This window comes from Phoca vitulina, unplaced genomic scaffold (assembly GCF_004348235.1).
Source record: "Phoca vitulina isolate PV1807 unplaced genomic scaffold, GSC_HSeal_1.0 scaffold6, whole genome shotgun sequence".
Taxonomy (NCBI): domain Eukaryota; kingdom Metazoa; phylum Chordata; class Mammalia; order Carnivora; family Phocidae; genus Phoca; species Phoca vitulina.
The window spans coordinates 35,662,045-35,683,532 of NW_022589709.1; the positions used below are offsets into that span (position 1 = coordinate 35,662,045).

Sequence of the window (21,488 nt, forward strand, 5' to 3'; positions counted from 1 at the left end):
GTGCTTATTGCACACAAAAGTGGACCCATTCAAAGTTTTCTGTTAGACTTAAATTACGCTAAAGGCTAAACAATCACACAGAATGTTGAAGTGCTCATCAGTGACCTGTGACTCAAAAAAAAAAAAAAAAAGAAAAGAAAGTATAGCACTGAGGACATGTGTTCCTTTACTACCTGAGAAAACATTTTACACACCATCTAAATCTTTTTGAAACAATTTGATCCTAAGGTTCAGAAATAATTAATAATCCCTAGATCTAGAATACTCTAGAATTTTTATTTTTATTTTTATTTATTTATTTTTTTTTAAGAATTTATTTATTTGACAGAGACACAGCGAGAGAGGGAACACAAGCAGGGGGAGTGGGAGCGGAAGCGGGAGAGGGAGAAGCAGCCTTCCCACTGAGCAGGGAGCCCGATGCGGGGCTCGATCCCAGGACCCTGAGATCATGACCTGCGCCGAAGGCAGACGCTTAACCGACTGAGCCACCCAGGAGCCCCTAGAATACTCTAGAATTTTTAAAGCATAGAATTTATAATTATAAAATAAAAGGATTAATGTTGAAAAATAAATTCTGGAGTTAATGCTATCTGATAAAGCGCATGTGTGAAGAAGGTTGCTCTTGACTATGACATGAATAACAATAAAACCTGACTTTTATTTTAGGGCTAACACGTCCTAGTTTCTTCTCCCATACTTATTTGCCGTGTTTTCATTTCATCAGTGCCATAGAAAATGTTTTAATGAGGGTCATGGCTCAGCTAATAACAGCAAACACAGGTGGCTAGAAAATGCTTGAAAACCACAAAGTGTGTAGTAAAGAGGCCTTAATTTTGAATAGAACCACAGGCCTCACAACAATTTGATAAGTGTTAGTGCCATCTTGTGGTTGAATGCAATATTGCAACAAAGCAGCACTAGCACAGGAATTTAAGGAATTCTGTGGCCAAGCATATTTAGAATATTTAGCATATTGGAAAATGCTGGTTTAGAACAAAATTAAATAGGTTCATTTTCTATCGCCTTTAAATAAGTGAATGTGCACCATGACTCTCCAATAAGGGGTATGACATGCAGCATTTTCCAGGCTTCTTTGACCATGGGGCATTTTTTTCTTGAGTGCAACTTTTCTTTTCTTTTCTTTTCTTTTCTTTTCTTTTCTTTTCTTCTTTTTTTTTTAGAGAGAGAGAGAGCCTAGTGTAACAATTAATTCAAGCCCCAACATCCTCGCTGTGTGACTTTGGAAAATTTACTCACCTGTTGCATGCTGTAGTTTCTGCAACTGTCACCTCAAGATAGCAGCTGAAGTCTTCTCTCAGGCTTGTTAGGCGGTGTGTTGTATCTGGTGTTCAGCACGTGTTAGCTCGAGTGATCTAGATTTCCTTTTGTGATTTAAGCTCTACCATTGAGCCCTTAGGACCACCCAGCAGGATTCCAGGAACAGGGTGTATCTAACTCTGAGGGAATTTTGACAGTTGACCTATACAGCTGGTGAGGAAAATGTTTCTGGGAAGGTCAAGAAACAGATTGCTTCCCAAAAGGATTTACTTTTGTGTGTATGGTCTTCTGTGCTGAATCACTGGAAGTTTTGTCCTTTTACAGAATAGCCAAACCAAATGGAGTGAGACACTACTTAGAGACACAAGGCCAAGTTTCTTGAAATCACTTTCCTTGTAAAAGAGTTATTCTTTTTGAACAACAGAAATCGAGCATTGTTGCATCCTGAAATAAGTGTTTCATAATGATGTGCCGGAAAAAGCACTAACCAGACTGGTCTCCAGATGTGAGTTCTCATCTGACTTGGAATAAGCCACTTAACCTGTCCTGGTTTTCTCATCCGTAAAATGGAGACAACAGTAGACTCACAGAGACATAGGGTGGTTAAACAAATAATGAGTGTGAGTGTTCTAGAGACCAGAGGAGGCTACTTGTTAATATTAGTATTATTTACAGTATCTACTGATTATTGAACACCTTTATATGATAATTCTCTGATGGTATTTTAGAGTAAAAGCAGGAAAATATGGATGTCCGGGCTTCCTAAAAGCTAAGTAGAAGGAACATTGCATCTGGAGTCTGAAAGTCTAAGTTTGCTTCTATCCTGTTACTGCCTGCCTTACTTGTCATGTGATTTGGGGCAAGTCACACTGAATTTCAGATTTTTTCTCATCTTCAATATAGGTTGATCAGGTGTGCTTTATCAACATCTCAGAGGGAGAAGCATTTAACAGTCCTCTGTACACTGTAAACTCTGTAGTCATTCATTGACTCATCCATTTAGCAAATACTTACCCAGTGCCTCCTCCACTCCGGACACTGTGCCATGTCGGGGAAGGGGCTTGGCCTTAATGGGGGTCATAGCCAGTGGGAAAATTCACACAATAAACAGGTGGACATACAAATTAACCTATAAGTAACATAATGATTACTGCTACTAAGCAAAGAGCAAATGCCAAGAGAAAGTAATAATGAGACCTAATTCAAATTGGGAGGTTAAGAAAGCATCCCTGAGAAAATTGCATTTAAACCAAGACCAGGAGGATAATAAAATGTCAGCCAGGCAAAAGGGGAAGAGAATGGGAGGGAGGGACTTTTCAAGCAGAGAGGCTAGCTAGAATGTGCAAAAGCTGGAAGCGGAAAATAACTTCCAGTACAGGATACCTGGAACATACTAAGGGGCCCAAAATGGAGTTGGAGAAATGGCAAGTCCTGTATACCATATTACAGAGTTTGGATTTTCTTTTTTCTTTTTTTTTTTTTTTTTGAAGATTTTATTTATTCATTTGACAGAGAGAGACAGCGAGAGAGAGAACACAAGCAGGGGGAGTGGGAGAGGGAGAAGCAGGCTTCCCGTGGAACAGGGTGTCCGATGCGGGGCTCAATCCCAGGACCCTGGGATCATGACCTGAACCGAAGCCAGACACTTAACAACTGAGCCACCCAGGTGCCCCCAGAGTTTGGATTTTCTTGTAGATGTAGTTGAAAGCTGTTGAGATGTGTTAAGCAAAGAAGAGGGAAGATTAAATTTGCATTTTTAAAAGGTCAGTCTGTCTGCCACATAGTGAATTAATGGAGGGGGACACAGAAGATGTGGAGAGCCCAATTAGGAGGCTGTTTTTAGAGTAGAACAGCAAAGAAATCATGGTGGCTTAACTAGGTTGGAGGCAGAGAAGATGGATAAGATGTATTTTGGAATTTATTGGACTTAATGGTGTCCTGGGTACAAAACATGGAGAAGAAGGAGGTATTGAGAGCACTTTCCAGGTTCCTTGCATGAACAGCTGTCAAATGATGAAGTCATTCATTGACTGACCTGACAAAGCCTGAGGGAGGAGCAGACTTAGCAGGAGAGAGGATCAAGACTTAAGTTTTGGACATTGTGGACACTGGAATGTCTATTAGATATCCAAGTGGAGGGGACAAAAGTCAGCAGGAACAGAGGCTGCCACCCACGCTATTAAGTCATTAATTCATTCATTTATTCACTAAATGTCTATTGAGGACCAACAATATGTCTGATTCTGTACTAAGTGCTGGAGATTTTTAAAAAGGGGGATCCAAATGGCTCTGATATTATGAAACTTATTATATTTTAGCAGGTGGTAATAGTTACATAGATGAATTTCAAAATCAAAGACAATAACTTGATCTAGGGCGTGACTGAGAAATTTCAAATGGGTACATGGATTTTAATAACCTCCAAATTTGTGCTCTAAAACCCTCAATCCCCAGGGTCCTCAGCCCATAGCTGGGAACTACTGTGTTAAAAATAGCAATTTTTAACATTTCAGTTGCACTGACTCCCCAAAAGAATGCATTCATTATAATGGGTAACCATATAATAGCCTATATTTATATTTATAAATTTTTTTAAGTTTGTACCATTATGATAAAATCACAGAAATTGGGATCATTATTTTATTATACCCGGGTCTAGGCATACAAAGAGCAAGGTATTATATTTACTTCAAAAGTGTGGAGGGTTTTAAGAAAGCCCACAAATGATTAAATAAGAAAAACAAAGTCCTATGTGGCAGTCCTTATATTTTGCATCGATATTTATGTGTCACTGCAGTGAGTGGAGTGTTGTGATACAGAGAGTGAGCTTAAGGATATCAGCATCGTAATTGTAATCCCTAACACTTATATCATACTTTACAGTTTACAGACCCCCACTCACATTCTTCTTTAAATCATACAGACCGTAGTTATCAACTATAGCTTCAGTTTAGGCAAAACAGAAAGAATTAAACGAAATCTTTTTTTTATTTTATTTTATTTTTTTATGAGAGAGAGAGGGAGCATGAGCAGGGGGCAGAAGGACAAGCAGACTCCCCACTGAGCCGGGAGCCCAAGTGGGGCTCTACCCCAGGACCCTGAGATCATGACCTGAGCCGAAGGCAGACGCTTAACGACTGAGCCATCCAGGTGCCCCAACAAAATCTTATAAGGGAGTTGGGCCTCGTATAAAGAATTATTTCCTGGGGATGAAGATTGTCACGCTGGGATGATTTACCTGGGGATGTCTCTGATTCACCTTCTCTAGGAATCCTTAGTAATAGCATAGACTCATTAGATCAATTGGCCTCATTCACTGGTCACAATGAGAAATGGTATGATATATAGAGAAGTATGTCAAAGCCCCTCCCCCCTTGCAGGTGTAGTAGAAAAAGCACAGGTGTTAGAGTCAAACAAGCTTGGTTGGAATTTTAACTGCATCTCCTGCTAGCTGTGTATCGTGAGCAACTTACTCGTCAGCTCTGATTTTCTTTATCATCATAAGGAGCTTGGGACGTGCGAAGGGATAATATGAAGTTTGCAGATTACTTAATAAACAGTTGTACCCTTCCCCCCACGCCTTCCTCTGAGACCTCCATCCTTTCCTTGTGTTCTAAAATTGCAACTTCTGAGCTCGAGGGAATATGGGACCAAGGATGAAATGAAAGCCCAATTTAAGACTCACCTTTCCTTAAGCGCATCAGACTAGTCTAAAATTTGAGCAGCATATATAAGTCTAAAACTAGTTAAATCAGTCAAGATCATGGATCATCTTTTTATAGTTGACCGGGTGATACCAAGAGAAATGTCAGAATAATCTCTTTTGTTTATAATATGAATTAAATTTACATATGCAGTATGAAATAGAGGTTTTTAAATACCAGGATAGGATTACAGAATTAAGATCAGAAGATACAATAATAATAATTAGTATTATTATTACTTAGATATAATAATTATTATTAATATTTACTGTCACTTTAAAATTTAAGGAGAAATTTGGGAAAAAACATTTAACCTTTATTTTCCCATGTGATAAGCTTTATTTAACTTTGATTCCTTTAAATACTTCCTCATGTTTAAATGAGCTAATCTCTTGATTCCCAGCAAATAGTGTGACTAACATGAATTAATCTCTATCTCTTTAACAGGGACAAGTGATCCATACGTGAAGTTTAAAATTGGAGGAAAAGAAGTTTTTAGAAGTAAAATAATACACAAGAACCTCAATCCTGTGTGGGAGGAGAAAGCTTGCATTCTTGTTGAACATCTGAGGGAACCCTTGTATATCAAGGTGAGCCGGTTATGTTTTCCCCTAATGCAATGACATAAAACTCCCTGTTTAATGGTTTTCTATCATGTCTCCCTGACTGATGAGATTTTTCACCAGAGATAAATTCTGCTCTGCGCAACTTTCATCTGTTGATGGTGTGACAGAGAGGAGACCGTGAGGGGAGAGGAAGCTGGGGAGCATTTTTCTTCAGCACAGTTCTATTGCCAGTCATTTAGGAGGATTATGAAGTCAGTCTTCTCCTGTTTGGTGCAGTTAACTGACTCAGTGCACTCTGGGAATTTAGAAAACAAGTCGCTGTGAAATCTAGCAAGAAGGAAAACTTACACAGAACCCAGCCTTTCTGTTCAAGAACTCTATCAGGGGATCTGCCATTACAGGTTGCAAAAATATATTTTCCTTGGCAGATGAGAAGGGTAAAGATGAAAAAGGGGGGTGGATTTCCTGTCTCTATCATATTACCAAAAATGGGGGGAAAAAAGAGTCTTTCCTCTCACTTGATGTAGTTAAAAAAAAAAAAAGAAGAACTTAAGGAGATCGTTGCAACCCTAATTCCTTGTTTTATTTCCCTATCTAAATTCTCTTTAATCCATATCTCTAGATATTTTTTCTGTATCTAATTCATATCTCCACACTGTTTGTGGCTCCTATGTTCTGACTATCCCTTCAATGGCCAAACTTTTTTCTACTTTTACCGTAATAACCACACGCCTCCTCCTTTTCTCTATCTTGTCACGAATGGCACATGAACCAAAAATCTCACATAATCATTTGTTAAGCAATCTCTAGGCATCCTCCTTCCCATCAATTCTTCATTTATATTGCCTCCAGCTCTTTCTCTTTTCCACAGAAAGAAAAATAATAATCAAGATTTTTATTAAAATCATAGCAGAACTGGTTGGTCCAAAGGTATAGTGAGTTCTCTCAATTGATTGTTCACAGTCAGTTACAGGTTGAACTCCTTATTCTACTCTTTCCCCCTTCTCACTACTGCACTTGACTAGCCTTAAAAAAAAAATCATAGCAAAACAGTTTATAAGATCAATGAAAAGAAAATTTCCTAAGTACACAGTTGATAAGTTTCTAGAAGACATTATGGGAGAATAGATCTGTATTTGCATAAGAAATAGTCTCAAGTGGACATTGGCTAAAAAAAATCAATTAAATAACATTCCTGGACTATCTTTTAATATACAATGTGTGATGGCATAAGAATTATTAATGTGGGAATATTCGCAGCCAATCCTCCTCCCACCAAAGGGAAGATCTCCAGGTCGGAGGTATTTTTCTTTCCTGCTCCCCACTTCCAGAGAGAAAGAAATATCTGCATGAGAAAAAAGAAAATACCTTCATAATAAAAAACTGAGATAGAAGATGAAAAAGGAATTAAAAAAAAAAAGACAAGTGGAATGTAAAGGAAATTTTATTTCTGGGGAGGTTTGGAAGAGATGAGTTAGAGCATTTGTAACCACGGGGACAGTGGACAGGAGAGGAAAGAAAGCAGGTGTTAGTAAGGATTGCACTGGACCACTTGCATCTTGTTTAAGGTCCCGTAAGAGAAAAATCATGGAAAGAAAAAGATTTATTTTTAATTACTTTTACTGTGGATCTGTTTCTTTACTGGGCTATTACTCTACAACAGAACCAGGTAGATCTCCAGTCTTTGAAAGGGTTACAAAATGAACTTCCCAAAATTACATTAGATGTTGGTTAGGTCCTTTCGCTATTCTCTTGTGCTCAAGAATGAGTATTCATCTCTGTAGAAACCAAAATGTCAAAATGCATGTTTGAAAAAGAATATCACAGTAGGCTCAAAAACAAACAAAAATCTGATGTACACACACACACACAAAATGGTGGCAAAAACTTTTGTTGTGGTCTGAGAGAGCAAGAATGTGTACGTGCATAGCCTTCTACTGTCATGGAGACAGTGATACAGCATGCAGGCCAAAGGCCTTGGCTAACGCCGCACTATAAGCTAAGAAGCTAGGAGAGAGACCCCGAAGGTTGTTTTGGTTTTTTTGTTTGTTTATCACTTTGAGTTTTCAAAGTATGACATCATATAGCTACAACTTAGCTTTCACCATACAGAAAAAAAATAGTGAATTGTAAAGTATTTGTCACTTTTGTACATTTCTACGTAAGAAAAATGATTAAGTAGGAATCACACTGGCTTCCCAAATACTACGTGTACAAACATAAAATGACAATATTTTTATGTACTATTTTATGCTTTTAAATAAGCTTTCCTATTTTTCACTTGATTTTCATTTTCTGTAAAGTGCTAGGGCTTCTTTTGAGAAAAATCTCTAACTTTTTGCTTTATTTTTTCCATTTTTTATGTTATCTGCTTTTTGCCTAACCTTACACACACAGAGACCTAAACAAAATACATTGGCGGAAATATTTTGAGTTACTAGAATTTCATGAACACTGCATTCTTTTCATTGTCTCTACACAGCCTTGTGTGATTGACTGACTTGATTTTGATGTGATGCCTATATCCTCCATGCTGGGAGATTAATCTTGCCTGAAAGATCTCTTAGGGATGAACTGATTCTATAGTGACAGGTGATACGAAAATGCATCCATGTACTGGATGGTTAGAAAATATTGTCTACAACCCTCCCGTCTACAGTTAAAGGAAAAAGAAGTCCGTGTGTACCCTGTAATCTGATTTCTATCAATGTAAGGATTACCAAGGGAAACAAAAGTCAGTTCTGAGCCAAGGTTATAAAATTGCATTAAAGTTGCAGTGCTTTTACCAATTCTAGAAAAAACAGATTTTTTTTCCCAAAAAAATCTTGGAACTGTCATTTTAAAAAAACTAGACACAAAATAAATAATAACATACTTTCCAATTGGTTGGAGTTCATGTAGATTTTAATTTTAATGAGAATATTCCTTCTGCTCCAAATGACTTCATAGTAAGGGCAGGTGAAAACAAGTTTATAGGAATAGACTTGAAATATATTTATAAGGTAGTAGTAGAGGCTGGGGGTTTAAATTCAATGCTATTTTCTTAAAGATTTTATTTGAGAGAGAGAGTGAGTGAGTGAGTGAGAGAGCACAAGTGGGGAGGGGAGGGGCAGAGGGAGAGGGAGAAGTAAGCTCCCGCTGAGCAGGGAGCCCAACATGGGGCTTGACCCCAGGACCCTGGGATCATGACCTGAGCCGAAGGCAGAGGCTTAACCGACTGAGCCACCCTAAATGCAATGCTATTAACTGAGGCCTGCCACAGGGATGCTCCTGCACACATCTTAGAGAATAGGGTAAATTCAGCGTCCATTTCAGTTGAATTGAATTAAATTCTCGATTTTCATCTCACTGACACTATTATCCAAGGTACACAGTGAACCCCCAGAGTTACAGAAGAAGAGAGAAAAATAATAGACAGGGGAAATGTTTGTGTAAATTGCTACTTGTTTGGCCTAATCATAGGCTAGAAATCTGGGTATTAGATTGGAGTCTTTTCTAAATAATAGAAAGTTTTTGGTAATTAGGAAGGTGATTCTGTTTGGGGGTCAGATTACTGTTTCTAAGACTGTTATTTTACCAAAATTGACAATTCCTTAAGTAACTCCTATCTATCCAAGTTTAGGATTTGAAATCGGAAAGTCCTTGAGGTGCCAGGGTGCCTCAGGTGGTTAAGCATATGACTCTTGATTTCAGCTCAGGTCATGATCTCAAGGTGGTGAGATCAGTCTTGCATGGCTCTGTGCTCAGCGGGAAGTCTGCTCGAAGATTCTCTCCCTCTCCCTCTGCCCCTGCCCCCATGCTCACACATGCACTTTCTCTCTCTCTCTCAAAAAAAGAAATCCTTAAACATGGTTCAAATTAAAGACCATATTGCTATCTTATACAAAATTATTTCTCACTAGGTCTTAAGGGTCCTAAAAGAATGTCATATACCAATGATCATCAACTCTGGCTGTACATCAGAATTATCCATAAAGGGGTTTTTTTTTGTTTTATTTTTGTTTGTGGTTCTTTTTTTTTATTCAAGTGTCTTCCCTAAAGACTTTGATTCAGGACCTCTGAGGTAGAGTCCAATCTTCTGTATTTTTAAAACACAGCAGGTTATTCTGATGCACTGCTTGGGTAGGGAGCCACTTTTCTAGACTTTTAAATGGAAACAACTGAGTAGTTGGAATGAAAATGTTTCTAGCCCTAAACTACACAGCACCCAAACCAAATTATTCCAAAGTTAGATGCTTATATTATCTTAGACATTTTGTCTTGTATGGTTCAATAATACTTCCTAAATGCATGAATCAAGAATCTCAACGGTTTTAGACAACAACAACAAAAATCAATAGCAAAACAAAACAAGGAAATAAACAAGTGTGACCATACTTGCTTTTGGTTTATAGGCAGAGAACATAGGAAGTTATTGAGTCTTGGGAAGATGGAATCTGTGGTCACATCTTCTCATCATAATAATAACTACAATTTCTTGAGCACCATGGTAGGTGCCAGGCCTACTTTATCTCATGTAAACCTCACAATACCTGACAAGTAACTATCCTCATCCCCATTTTATAGGTGAGAGAGACTTAGAGGGACTCAGTGTTTCCTATGTCCACCCAGCAATTATGCAACTTAACTTTTTTCCACTAAAGATGACTAATCGCAATGGTCGCAGTTAGGTTTTATTTTCTTTGTTTTACAATGTCAATACTATAATTCAGAGTTTAATTATTCTTGTATAGTGAAATGAGTATTTTGAAGCTTCCTGGGTATGAAAATGAGTTATGGACATATTTGAGTAAGTTCTTATATCTTGGGTCACATTATGTGATCTGGATCCCTTTCCATATCCTATTCTCATTATGCCTCTTTATTCGAATGCCACTCTCTCTGATTGTCCTCCTAAACATCTTCTGTAAATAGCATTTCTCATCACTCCCATACCCTGAGATATTTTTCTCCATGACACTTATTACTACCTAACATGCATTTGTTTATTGTCTATACCCTGCCCATATGTAAGCCCCAAGAAATCAGAGACTTTATCCCATTCACTGCCGTATTTCCAGTGCCTGGAACAACATTTGGCACATTGTAGATCCTGACCAAATATTTCTCAAGTAACTGAATGAATAGATATAGGAATCTTTTGAACTGGCAGTTGAAAACTCCCCTGAAGTCATAAGCACCTATGGGCATTTCAGTCATCTGAGCTAACAAATTCCCATTCATGGGAGTTGAGTTTTCTGTTACTTATATCCCAAAAGCATTTTAGCTGGTGTACTCCCTGATGCAATTTTTCTTGGAAGACAATTGAATCGAGATGTTAAATAAATTCATTGATTAGAATAAAACACATGTTGTTCTAAACTCACGTGAGAATGAAGAGAGGTGTTAACGGAGCCTGAGCAACTTTTATCTAATGTTACCCAAGGTTTCCACCTCTCCCAGGGGAGGCTCCGTGAAAGCAAGGATCCCATCTAAACTGTTCATGTCTGAATTTGCAGGACTTCACTCACAGTGGGTGGCCAAGTCGTATTTGTTAAATTTCAGTGTGTTCTATTCTGAACAGAGCATCCTGTACTATAGAATCTGAATCTGATCTCTTCCGAGCCCTGAATTTTGGGGGGAAGTAACATAAACTTTTCAAGCTTTGGATTTCTCGTCTGAAAAATGGACACAACAATACCCTGTTCACTGAGTTGTGTAAGACATAAATTTAAAAATCTCCATAGCAGGGGTGCCCGGGTGGCTCAGTCAATTAAGTGTCTGCCTTCCACTCAGGTCATGATCCCAGGGTCCTGTGATGGAGCCCCACGTCGGGCTCCCGGCTCAGTGGGGAGTCTGCTTCTCCTTCTGCCTGCTGCTCCCCCTGCTTGTGCTCTCACTTTCTCTCTCTCTCTGACAAATAAATAAATAAAATCTTAAAAAAAAATTTCCGTGACATGTTTAATAGATAACAGTGCCTAACGGATAGCAAATATTGAATAAACATTAATCAGTGTTAACTGTGCATGTTCTTATTGCAGTGGGAGTACGTTTCCCTATTTTCTCTCTTCTCTGTGCTCTGTATTTCTGAAACTCCCCCTACAGCAATGCTCCTTCTGACAAGTAGTTTATAGAGCATAGAACCAAGTAGCATCACTAATAATTTCATTAATGAATGGATTCTGGTGGTTCCATTCTTTCCCATATGGATGCCCTTGCTAAGTAATAGGAGAAGTAAAGTAAGCACCTAGCATTAGGACTGTAGGAAAGACTTTCACCACAAGAGTAAAGAGAGTTCAAATATTCCATCACCCAGCTGGGATGTCTCTTTTAGCCAGTTCACGGGATTCACAGCTCTCCACTTCACATGTCTGGATGTACCCCAGATGGTCTCATTATCACTAGAGTCCCAAGATTTTAAGCTTTAGGGTGATACAGTTAGAAGACGTTGCATAAGAAATTTATTTAATTTTTAGTGTAAATTTTATGTTGTAAAATACCCTATTGCAGCCACCTGCAGACACTGACATGTCCTCTGCCTGAGCTGTTGCAGTATACTCATGTGATATGCCACTGAGCGGATGACTAGAGCTCAGAAGTGTAATTGATCAAGGAGAATATTTATTGCAGGAGCACTGTGCTTTCTATAACAAATGTACTCCTGAAAGGTTGTATGTAAATCAAATGACCGTAAATTGAATAATTTAGAAGGCATTAAGGGAATTTATCACTTAAATAAATCCCCTTGTGACTCTTCAAATTTAAGAATGCTTTTGTAATGCAAAGTGTTTATCTTTTGGTTTAAATATCAATTTTTTACATAATAAGTTTAACTTGAAGTATACTTAGTCTAGAGAAAAACCAGCTGCTATACACATACTGTTCCCTCTCCTTCAAGCTTTCTAACTATTGAGCACAGTTGTGCTGATTTGGGCACCAGAGTACTGGGCTGTGGATTCTCTCAGCCTAATGGATTCTCACATCCTGGAGGGTTCGATGGCCTGGTTCATCCATTCAAGAGCTGGCTTCCTTGTCCATGCTCATTTACTGCAGTGCACAATACAAAGACTTTCTATTTGAAAGGGTCAGGAAGCACGGCCCCCAACTTTATCTAGGAGCATCTTTCTTCCATCTTAAAAGTTTTCCCTGATCTCTATTGTTATTTTTATTCTTTTCACAATCTGTTCTTTACAACACTTAACACAATTGGTAATTACATATCACCTGTGCACTTCCTTCTCTAGCATCTGTCTCCCTCACTAAACGGTAAGCATTGGCCTTGTCAGGTTGCTCACCACTGCTTACACAGCACCTAGCATATTGTCTGGTACATAATGAATACTTGATCAATATTGGCAGAGGAGATGAATGAGTAAGAAAATTAATAAGTGGTTGGAAGTTAGCCAACTCCCATTTACTTCGAGTTTTTTGGACATGGCCCTAACTGATCTAGCCCTGAGCCGTGTCTCCAGCCTTCTTCCACTGTCCATCTTTCTCAGTCTGCTTCAACCACACTGGCTTCTGGATGACCCTTGCATATGCTAATCACCTCCTGTTTGTCCTGCCTGGGAGTGATCTTCCCAAACTGGCTTAATCCTTCTCATTATTCCGGTCTCTAGGTGCAGACTTCCTCCAAAAGGGCTTCCTGGACCTCCAATCTAAAATAGCAGCTCCCAACACACCCCCTTAGACATTTGTGTCCACGGCACTCATCACTAAATATATCTATCTATTTGGGTTTTTATGGACCATCTCAGCTCCTAAATGCAGGTCGCAAGAGATCAGGGGTGCTGCTTTCTTATTCATCATAGTATGGATAAGAAACATGAAAGGCATAGAGAAGATACTGGATAAATAGTTCTGACAGAAGGAAGAAATACATTCTTTTCTTTTCCTTTCTGCTTGTTGCTGGTAGTTACGTTAATATTATTTCCTAGCCTTGCTTGTGATGATAAAAACTTGATTTGATTTAACCTTAACATGACTTTACAAAATGCTTTAATAACAACACCTCAATTTTTACTTATTTGTATATTTAAAACAGCATTTTCCTATAATATCAGAGAATTTATCTTCAGTGACCTGAAAAATGCAAAGAGATTAGAATTATATTATCATCACCAGTAACCCACTGAGGAAGACATATTTGTTGAATTTCATACCAACTTATTTTTCCTTTCAGTAATGCTAATAATATGGGGGAAATATTCTAAGCTTATGTTCCTCAGATTTTTGATGATTTACTATATTTGTTTGATTTTGTTATTCATCTTCCTTAAAGTTCTATTTGATATAAAATAGCAATTTTAAGTACAAAATTAAAGGTAGTTTCCTTTGAATATTTTGTGAGACCCTAACATTTCAAACAAAGTAATTTTTAAAAATAAATAATAAGTTTCATTGCTTTTGGTGACATAGACAACCAGTATTTTATAATCGAGATATTTTCACTTAAAGCTTATATTGGAATTATTTCTAATAATGCCTTGTCTCTTTGGCTTCTTAGGTATTTGACTATGATTTTGGACTACAAGATGACTTTATGGGCTCGGCGTTTCTGGATCTCACACAATTGGAGTTAAACAGGTAACTTTTTTTTTTTTTTTAAAGATTTTATTTATTTGAGACAGAGAGAATGAGAGAGGGAGAGAGAGCACATGAGACGGGGGAGGGTCAGAGGGAGAAGCAGGCTCCCTGCCGAGCAGGGAGCCCGATGCGGGACTCGATCCAGGGACTCCAGGATCATGACCTGAGCCGAAGGCAGTCACTTAACCAACTGAGCCACCCAGGCGCCCCCTAAACAGGTAACTTTTGAACCATTATAATATCACTACGTCTTTTTTTTTTTTAAAGATTTTATTTATTTATTTGACAGAGAGAGACACAGCGAGAGAGGGAACATAAGCAGGGGGAGTGAGAGAGGGAGAAGCAGGCTCCCCGTGGAGCAGGGAGCCCTATGCGGGGCTCGATCCCAGGATATCATGATCTGAGCCAAAGACAGATGCTTAACGACTGAGCCACCCAGGCGCCCCTCACTATGTCTTGTTGTGAAGCTGGACCTGTGTAATAGAAAGTGTCAGCAGATCTGGGGTCAAGTCACTGTTCTCTCATTTGTTGTTGTAAGCCTTCATGCTAGCCAGCCTTTTTCAAGTTCATCTCTCTTATCTACCCAGTGGAAATAATAATGTCTTCCTTGACTATCTCATTCAACAACAACTATTCAGCAGAAAAATTCTTAGACACCTGCTTTGTCTTCCAGCACTGTGCTAGGCTCCAGGAATCTAGAGATAAGAGACACATTCCTTACTTTTCATATGTCTGGTATGGTTGTAGTGGACATAAAGTAGATTATCCATGTTAGTCAAAATTATTAATTTAAGAATCAGGTCACTGTATAGGAAATAAAACGTGTACCTTGCTTCAAAAACAGCCATTCCCTTATCACCTGAGCCCAAGTACAATCTAATTTTGCCATCACTGGTAATCCTATGTTATCGAAGAGTGACTCAAACATGGAGAAAGATTAGTTGTATTTTCTCAGTTAGATTAGTTCATCATTGCTTGATTATTTGTAAAGTTATATAATTATTACTAATATTAGTCATTCCTCGTACCTAATTATGGGCTTATATTTTTAAAAATGCATTTCAACTGGGAGCTTAGAATTAATTAATACTAGAGAGAGGGAAAATATGTCTTAAAAGGGTCCAGCAATGCTAGGATAGATTGCAAAGGAAGCTGTGAGATCTTTGATGGTTTTAAGATGTTTTAGTTGATTATGTACATCATGTGGCAGGACAAGTGGAATGCAAGAAAGCAGAGTAATGGGCTGGATCACTACTTTATATTTTAAATACAAATGAAATAGAAATAGTAGAACCCCCCCTTATATATTATAGTCAGCTACATTTGAGCACGTTTGACGGTTTATTGGTCTCTCAATAGTCATTTTTGTCATGGACTGGACAAAAGAGCAGACTTTCCTGTACCTCCTTCATGTCCTCCATTCCAACCTAGAGCTTCGCGCAGGCTGACTAACGGTAGAACGTAGGTGATTGCTGGCTCCCCTCCCTCACCACGGAGGAAGGACGTGCCCTAGATGGTATTTTATGTAGTCCATTATCATGAAAACTGAGCTCCAACCAGAATGGACTGTGGCGTTCTTTTATAAAGGCCACAGTTATTTTCTCTGTAGACTTCTGTTAAAGGCTATGCAAATTGCTGGATTTAATCACAGAGCATAAATTTCTCTTGTTCTCTATTAAAGATAAATCACTGATGAAAAATAACTTTAAATGGAAAAAATATGAGATGATTAAGAAAATAAAAAGAGATTATATACAAGCATTTGGTGTTTATTTTGCCACATTACTTATTGTATGTATTTAATCATTCCTTCCTCTCAAAACCACATAAACATCCCAAATTACTGCTTTTCAAAATCACTAGCTGATATATACCATTACATTCTATGTATAAATCAATAGTCCCTGGGTACAGATAAATGGATAATGGTAGTAGCCATATAAATATTTATCCTACTATATAATGCATTAAGATTTTACTTTGAAAGGAAACAATAGGTAATCATCATAAAGCAATCGCAAATGTTCTTAAATCTTTATCATGTAATCATTATAAAAATGTAATGAAGTTTTTTCTATTAATTTTATATGTAATCATTAGAGGAAAATGAACCGAATCAAACTGTAACCCCATGTAAAAACATATATGTATGTATAATATATACATGTATTCTATAATGCTTAACATGAATTTCTCAAGACAAAAGGAACCAATTGTCAAACCACAGTGATTAATTGTAACTAAATTGCTAGTGGAGCAATTTGTATCACAGCTCTTATAACATTGTATCATCAGTCTAGTTTTTCATGTTTCAGTTAAAACCTCTGACATCAGATAACTGTTCATTTTTTTTTCATAACATTACTCCTTGACTTGGCAAATGAAGCATCATGTGAAAGAGTCTCCTGGTATTATAATATCTTAGCAATAAAAAGTATCTCCTGTTGTCAATCCTGGTTGTATGGGAAAATCACCCAAGAGCTTTACAAATAATATAAATTTCCACTCCCCACCCTTGATCTATAGAACCGGGGTCCATCGTGGGTAGAATTAGGGAATGTGCACTTTTTTAAAGCTCCCCAATGGATTCTGATGTGCAGACAGGATTGAAAATTCTTATTTGGACCAGCTTTCCTCACCCAGCCTTCTCCCTGATACTAGACTCTGACTGTATCATTTACTAATTAAGCTCCCTGAAGATAATGATATTATCTTTGATCTTGACATTTGGTTTTCACCCAGAACTTAGCACAGTGTGTAGTATTTCGTACGTGTTTAATATATGTTTTATGAATGAAAAGAATAAGTGACTGAACAAGTAAGGGAACATCCCTAATTTGCCAACATTTAAAGATTTAAGTTCAGTATTGAATATTCCACAGTCCCTTAAGTTTACGGAGGGCATGAACCCGTTTGTTCAACAAAATGAACCAAATCAAATTATATATGAAATATATTTATGTATATATCATATATACCTATATACAATAAAACTTAACATGCATTTGTTGAAATTAAAATATTTATTTAATTGAAATATGGAAAGGAGATATTACCTAACCATTGTTAGTTGAATGTGTGTTTTGTATTATTTGTAGAAGTGAACCTGGGTAATACTGAGTAATTCATAGTCTCTTCCTCAAAACTACGTAATTCTAAAGCTTTCTAAGTATTCACCAACTCCTTAAGCATTGATTTCCTTGTGTTTCTGAACCTAAAAATTGTTTAGGCATAGGTTTAAACAGCCAAAACATACAGAAGCATTATTTTAAACAATGAAAAATTGTTTAGGCATAGGTTTAAACAGCCAAAACATACAGAAGCATTATTTTAAACAATGGGGTCTGTTAAAAATAGTAACACATTGTTTTAAAATTATGTCTATGATGTCTATTATATTTTATTTTTTATACTTTATCTTTTCCCTTTTCCCCACTCATCTGTTTACTCTAAATCATGTAGTGGTCTGTAAATGACCCTCATTTACTTGTTAGTCTCAAATTGATAGAAAATAGCTGGCTTTGCTTTCTGTGTGTTTAGAGATCCTAAAAAAAGGACTTATAGATTTCTCAATACTGTTATAGTTTCTCGGTCTTCTAGAACCCCAGGAAGGACTGAGACTTCTGCAGTGAACCCAAGTATTGCCAGCTGATCCACAATTGATTGGATAACTTAGTGCATTAATGATATTTCAATAGCAACAGAATTTGTACCAGGAAAGTAAAGAAGACAAAATTGACTTTCTTCTTAAAAATAATAAATTGTCAATATAGAACATATTTTTGGCTTATCCACTTAACAACTGCTCACAGTCTTAATATTTTATCTCATAGGCCCACAGATGTGACCCTAACATTGAAAGATCCCCATTATCCTGACCATTACCTTGGAGTCATTTTGCTCTCCATCATCCTTACCCCTAAAGAAGGAGAACACAGGGATGTGGTAAGTTGCCCCACAGCCTAGTAGGAGTGCTTTCTTGCTCTCACTTGGTGGAATGTCGTGAGCCTTCTTTGAACCCAGAGGTGATAATAAAGAGAAGCAGCGTATGAAAATCGGGCCTGTTCTTTGTTTCCGTAAGTATCCTGGCTATCTCTAGTCCCTGCATTTTATATCTTTTTCAATTCAAATTTCCTGTTCTATGCTCCAGATCGGAACTTCTTGTAGTAAATAAGGGACACGTTTGCATCTTTTATTATAATTTCATTTCCCAATTTCAGACATGTTATGTTGTAGGCAAATGGCAGTATGCATTCAGGGAATACATTTGCTACTGAAGCGAATATTTGGAATTCCACATTGAGGTATCCAGACTCTACTATTTTGACCGTACTATCAGGCGTACCATAACAAAGAAAAATGAGGTGAAATTATAATAGAGTTTCTGCTTTCTGGTATTTGTTTGCTGAATGAGAAGTGCACACTTTTCATCTTCTTGATGGGCTTCCATATCGGTGTTACCCATTTTCCAGCACTGGCTGTCTGTACTTCCTTGCACACCATGCTGTTGTGAGAAACTGACAAGGGATACAGAGGAGCCAATTACTCCAGCATGTTGAAGTGGCATTAAAAAATACCAGGTCTGACCTGCATCGGTATGCTTGCCAGTGCACTTCCTGCCACAATTTACCAGAGATTATTTAGTAGACTCAGTGTGCTTTCATGTACTGGGAGCTGCTCCCACTAGTTTTGATTAGAACACATTTTAGGAGTAAACATAATTTTTTTTCGGCAAGTCCAAATACCCTATTTCAGCACTGTGTGTATTGCTGTCTTAAAATAATGCATGACTAAAGTTGGTATATGTTGTCTGCTGGAAAGGTGTTATTGACATTTTCCCCTGGATTGTAGATTAGAATAGTGAATCCCAACTTCAAATTTGGAACCGTTTTAAACTCATTGAAAAATGCACCCTTTTCAACAATGTTTTTCTCTATCCTTTCTAAAAATTAAACAATAAGCACATGTATTCATATACTGTATTTACTGAGTATGATTTACTTATCCATACTTAAGTCAGTGAGGAATAACTTTCTCTTTTCTAACAAGTCCTACAAAAACCTACTGTGAGAACTTAGCACCACAAAAAAAATGCACGTAAGTGTGCATATGCATAGGCCCATGTGTGCGAAGGGAAGGGTAGGTGAGGAAATTTTTTTACAGAGAATATTTAGAAATAGAATCCCATCATTGTAGAAGTCCCCAATTCAGAATACATTATGCAGCACAAGTATGCAGTATAGTACAATACATCACCCAGTACAAGCCAAGGAGTATATCCTAGCTGGCTAATCCATACCTAGGAATAAATTATGTGTCTGTTTATTACTTTATCCAAATAATCCTAGTATTGGCCAAAGCCTACTATAAGCCAGGTTCTATGCAAGACCCTTAGGATCCTATAGAACTTCTATCCAGTGGAGAATTCAGGGATCAAATAATTACTGAAGGAAATTTAACATGATGACTGTTTTGAGTTCTGCAAAAGAGAGGGGTGTGTTGCTGTTAAGAGCAAATACAGTAGAATTTGGTCTAGTTAGGGGGACAGGAATTCTCTAAGGAAGTCAAATGGGACCTGAGGTCTAAAGTGTGAATAGGAGCTAATAAGACAAAAACCAGGAAAAGAGAATGTATTCAAGCAGAGGAAACAGCATGTGCAAAGGCCCTGTGACCAGAGAAACAATGCCGCATTCCAGGAATTGAAAACGTCCTGGAGCTGAGAAAAGGTGGAAGCAAAGGACAGTGTGGGAGATCATGACAAATGATGACAGTGGAAAGGGGATACCCAAACTGTGTAGGGACTGTTGGCCAAGTTAAGGTTTGTGGTCATTCTGCAAAGAGCAAGGGGGAGTCTATAAATCAGAAGTGGCATAATCATTTTTGCCTTTTGAAAATAGCTGTGTAGCTACATTGTGGAAAACAGATGGAAGGAAGAGAATGGATACTTGGAGACCAGTTAGGACCAATTATGGCAAAAATCCTGGTGGAAGGTGATGGAGGTCTGGATTAGGATTGTCCGAGGTAGAGATGGAAAGAAATCAGCAGATTTATGTATAAGAGGTAAAATCAACAAAACTTAGTGATAGAATCTTGTTTTGAGATTCTTTGTTCTTTTAATGAAGAACAGCACTTCATAAATGAAAATACCTAAGTGCCTGAGGTCTTACATATCCCAAACCATCCCTACTGGCAATATGACTGGAAATTAGAAGGATATCGTGGCTGATGTAGTTATTTGGGTGATTTGATGATGGAGGGTCTGCTGAATTTTTGCAGAAAAGGGATATTTACTAAGTGCTCTAACATCAAACTGAGGGCTTGAGAGATCAAGTTGGGACCAAGATGAAGCTGCTGAGTTACCCTAACTTGTACACAAATGTGTGTCAGCACATGCAAAGTGGTTCCCAACACTGTTTGTTCTTCAACAATTCTTATAAAAATCTTTCCATCTCCATAGTTGCTCCAAGTTGTTATTTCAGCACAATGTCTTTCTAATTAGAAAAACGTCCTTTAAAAGTATTACAGTCCCTGACTGCTGATCGTCAGTGATTTATCAAACATGAATAGGAAGAAAACAGGTGGGTTGCATGAAACAGTTGCTCATCAAAAATCTGGTATTGTTCATCTTTTCTTCCTTTTCCGTTTTCCTCATTGTCTCTCTCCAGCCCCATTTGCGCTTAAGACAAAGAGTTCTTCCTGAAATCTTCATGCCATTTTCTCAATTCAAATCCCTTTGACTACCCCAGCTTTTTGAAAGAAAATCCTTTACTGCCAAGTGTTTTTTCATTCACTGCTTTACTTCATGCCCTCCCCTTCAGAGTCCCAAATAGCACTGAATTCATCCCTCTGTGACAACTGAAAAAGGAAGTCTTCTCCCATCCCACACCAGCATTGACTTTCACCTGGCTTCTCTCTTCTTCACCAGAGAAGTGAGTAGCTTAGCGAAGACTCAATGCCTCAGAAAATCATGACCGTTGCAGCCTATACTAGAGCCAGCTTCTGGCTGGTGACCATCCTGACCTCAGTCACACCTGAGGAGTAGAGAGAAGGGTGTCCAGTGTGGTTTCACTTGCTCCTCCTTGTGGGTGTGATCAATAGCTGGGAGCACGGGGTTGGTTGTGGAGAAGTGAACTGACTCAGGCGGAGGGCAGGAAGTAGGAAAGATCCCCTATGGGAAATTCTCATGGCATCCCCAGTATCCCGACTAGTCTGCTGTCCTAGATTTGAATCGGGGTTTCTAAGCCTATGCTTATAGGATGAAAATTTCTAGCAAAGACAAATTTGCTTCTCTTTTGTTTGTTTTGTTCTATATAGCAGTTTTATAGCTATTTTATTAAGGTCTCTAAAACTGTGAAGCAACACTAATTATGAGATT

The 21,488-nt window shown here is 37.9% G+C and overlaps 1 protein-coding gene across 5 annotated transcripts in view; it reads left to right on the top strand.

Moving 5' to 3' along the window:
• MCTP1 (multiple C2 and transmembrane domain containing 1) overlaps positions 1-21,488 on the top strand; it is a 505,669-nt gene that overhangs the window by 256,805 nt on the left and 227,376 nt on the right. For all 5 annotated transcript variants that reach the window (XM_032403991.1, XM_032403986.1, XM_032403987.1 and 2 more), the window contains exons 3-5: positions 5,430-5,572; positions 14,034-14,113; positions 17,947-18,058. In XM_032403991.1, the coding sequence (XP_032259882.1) occupies positions 5,430-5,572; positions 14,034-14,113; positions 17,947-18,058 (335 nt within the window). The remainder of the gene's footprint in view (positions 1-5,429; positions 5,573-14,033; positions 14,114-17,946; positions 18,059-21,488) is intronic.